Source organism: Oreochromis niloticus, unplaced genomic scaffold (genome assembly GCF_001858045.2).
Source record: "Oreochromis niloticus isolate F11D_XX unplaced genomic scaffold, O_niloticus_UMD_NMBU tig00007381_pilon, whole genome shotgun sequence".
In the NCBI taxonomy this organism is placed as follows: domain Eukaryota; kingdom Metazoa; phylum Chordata; class Actinopteri; order Cichliformes; family Cichlidae; genus Oreochromis; species Oreochromis niloticus.
The window spans coordinates 149781-153111 of NW_020328528.1; the positions used below are offsets into that span (position 1 = coordinate 149781).

At 36.8% G+C, this 3331-nt stretch overlaps 1 protein-coding gene across 2 annotated transcripts; it reads right to left on the reverse strand.

The window, feature by feature from the left end:
• Window positions 1-578: 578 nt before the first annotated feature.
• On the reverse strand, window positions 579-2933 carry LOC112845452 (uncharacterized). 2 transcript variants are annotated; one of them, XM_025904855.1, is made up of 2 exons: window positions 2879-2933; window positions 579-2265 (listed from the first exon to the last, which is right to left on the reverse strand). In XM_025904855.1, exon 2 carries the CDS (start codon window positions 1619-1621, stop codon window positions 632-634), a length of 990 nt encoding a protein of 329 aa, XP_025760640.1. In that variant the 5' UTR covers window positions 1622-2265; window positions 2879-2933; the 3' UTR covers window positions 579-631. The 2 variants fall into 2 exon arrangements, with proteins under 2 accessions (XP_025760640.1, XP_025760641.1); XM_025904856.1 differs by lacking the exon at window positions 2879-2933 and adding an exon at window positions 2722-2741.
• Between the last annotated feature and the right edge of the window lie 398 nt (window positions 2934-3331).

A 3331-nucleotide genomic window follows, 5' to 3' on the forward strand; every position in this document is an offset into this window, starting at 1 on the left:
CTTTTTCTTAAAACATGCATTCGCTTCATCTTCTTAGAATTTAACTCTGTCTATTTCTCTGGGTGCTCCCCTGACATCATCAGTCACACACACACCTTCCTGTTTCTGCAGGCAACAGGCAGACTCTGTCTCCCTTTAAATTTCACAGTCTACAAACAATCAGTAATTCTACTAAATCTTGATCCAAAAACAATACACTTTCATTTCATTCACACACATTTAACTAGAGCTCTTTCAAACATCAGGACAATCAACACTCCTTCACACACAGGACCATTCTTTAGGTCAGTTTTATAACATCAGTCACCCAATAATCTCTTAACTGGGTTTACCAAGTGTATATACTTATGTGTTTTCAATCAGAAAAAATAAACTCAACCTCTCATAACCTCACTCATGGATTTCTTGAATTAAAAGCACCTTCAAACTTTAAAACATCCTACTTTACATCACAAAAAATATATTTCACACTCTTTTATTTCATACACACTTTTTAAATGTTCTAACCTCTTACAGACGCCATGAATCGTCTCACACACTGCCTTTTCTCTCTCAGAGAACTCACGCAGAGTCAATAAATTTTTTGCCAGTGTTTAAAAACATTATTTCAGCCCACATATTCACAAAAGACTCAAGAATGATGTTTGATGATGTCAGTGAGATCATACTTCACTGGAATGTACTTGCTGTTATTAAAGTTTACATAGTGGTATGCTGTATAATCAAGAAGATTTCCAGCATCCAAAAAAATATTTGCCTGAGCTAGACAGGGAACTTCTACCTCATAAGCTAAATATTGATCATTCCACCCAACTGTAGAGAGAGGCTGGCATTCAAAACAATACACAGATGCATTTACAATATAGATGTTTTTAACAAGTGCAAACTCTGGAGCATCATTTATGACATCAGAAATAACCAAAGATTTTTCACATGAATGCTTATTTCCATGTAGCATAATCCACTGTACAGAAACCACATGTTCAACTTGCTCAATGAAGTCTTTAATCTTGCCTTCTACATAATGAACATTTTTCACCTCAGAGGCTGGACCCATGTCGACTTCACTTGAAAAAATGGGATGTTTCTCATGCACGTTCTGACTACATTCATAAAGTTGGTTGTGCTTCACAAGAGATTTACAAATATTCTTAAAACTACTTTTCAGAGCCCACTGCTTGAAGAAACAATGTTTTGACTCAAAGCGCATACACATATGCCTCACTGTAGGACCAAGAGCCTTAATCTGAGAAGGAAGATGCAGTAAATAATGCTGTTTAGGTATAACATTTTCATCTGGAAACAGTTGTTTGAAATGTTTTAAATGCAGCTCTATTAAAAGCTTCAGTCTGGAGAGAGTTGAGACAGCAATAATAGGTGAAAACAGAATTTTTATGATCTCTAACATGTTACGTAGCATTTGTGTGTAATGATTTTCTCCAATTTTGTCCATAAGAAATGGAAGGATCTTTAAGAAAACCAGCATCTGCCCAGCTGACTGTTTCAATTTATTGTCATTTGATGACAGCGTACTGACAGATATGGGGCAAGGCTTATCCCTCACATCAACAGGAGAATAAGAGAAACACAGAATTGCACTATTGAATGAATCTAAGTTCATTTGCCCTTCTCAATGTCATTACATTGCCTGTTATGACTGGCCATGGTCCTTTTAACAAACAAATCTTCATTAAATTTTTCCTGCATGTCTTCAAAGTGGCAGTCGCAGTGCCTGTATTTACTGTAGGCAAAACCCACTCCTTCCTTAAATCCAGCCACTTCATGCTGAGCTAGAGTGTCTCCACACACAGATATGAGTGCCCCATGAATTGTCCTCTCACCACTTGCAGTGACAACTTGGCCATCCTTGCATGGCTTTGGCCTCTCATCAATCATTGCAAGGATTCTTGGATGTGATAGCAGCTGCTCCAAACGTTTCACCAACGGTATGTAATGAAAACAATGGTCCTTAATGGCAAGAACTCTTGAGTCTCCACGCTTCGAATAACAGACTGTTAGTTTTGTGACAATAATCTCTGGTTCAACTGGTTTTAACAGTTCTTTGATGGTCTTCTCCTGCAAATGGGTGGAAGCAATTTGAGTGAAAGGGCCAACAAACTGGTCAAATACCCCCATTGCGTCACTCTTTAGTTGATCCAGGTCCCCAGAATGTCTCTCAATCATGTCACTCATTTCTTGTTTTAGGTGCTCCAATAATACGGCCTGATATTGCTGGACTCCACTCACGATGTGGTTAACAGCTCTCTGTGGAAGAGGAAAAAACAAAGGAAAATCCTTAATTACAAAATTCATATGAAAATACAGTCAACATGCAAACTCAAAGAAACACACTTTTTGAAAATGGAACCCTTCAGTTACATAAAGTTAGTGAGATGCAATGAGCAAAATAAGTTACCTCCACCACCCAATTTTTTTGTTGTAAAGAATAATATTGCCTTATGCAACGTTAAGACCTTGTTTTCACTTAATTATAATGCATTTTGAGGAATCGGATCATAGGTGGAAATGCAAATTGAAAATTTGTGTTGTGTGTATTATGTTGTCTCTATTCTTAGCTCATGCTAAGGAAATATAGTGATAGGCAGATTTTGGATGCAACATACATGTCTATTTCCATATATAGTGGGGGAGTGAGATCTGAGTGGTCACCCATGAAGTACATGGAGACACATTCTAATGTCAGGTGTTTCACTCACATACCTAAAGCTGTCCATTTATGATCAGATCATTCAGGATGCCAGGTCTGAACAGTGCCCAAGTTATAGCTTGAGCGCTGTTAAGCACAAGTTAAGCATATTGCTTTTAGGTTCTCTAACAATGAAATACAATTCAATGGAAAATTAATGCCATAAATTACCTGTGTCAGTCGATGGGTTTCCTTGGCTTGAAGAAAAAATGCAGTTGCATGTTTATAAATTTCAAGACTCAGGTGACCCTCTCCATCTTCTTGAAATCCACTCTGAAACAGAATAACAAAAACATATCTATTAAATCAGAAATAAATAATTGCATTGATTGGTGGCAATCACCAAATAATATTGCATTCATTAGTTACTGTAGCTAGATTCATGCCCATAAGGTACAAGGTAGATGTATTTTTACTGACTGATGTCTTTGAGCTTTTAAAATGACAACTAAAATGACAAACACTGCTTTGTTTGTCATTTTAGTTGTCATTTTGATAATAGATTAATAATAAGAGGAAAGCACATGGAGAGTTAAGTACAGTATAGTTTAAATTCCTTGATCATGCCTGATCACCCCCAAAATTGAATTACTTGTTTATTGGCCCATTTGTGACATTTCCTGA

Coding starts and splice junctions, on each gene's coding strand:
- LOC112845452 (XM_025904855.1), bottom strand. CDS start 1,621: ATGAACTTAGATTCATTCAATAGTGCAATTCTGTGTTTCTCTTATTCT.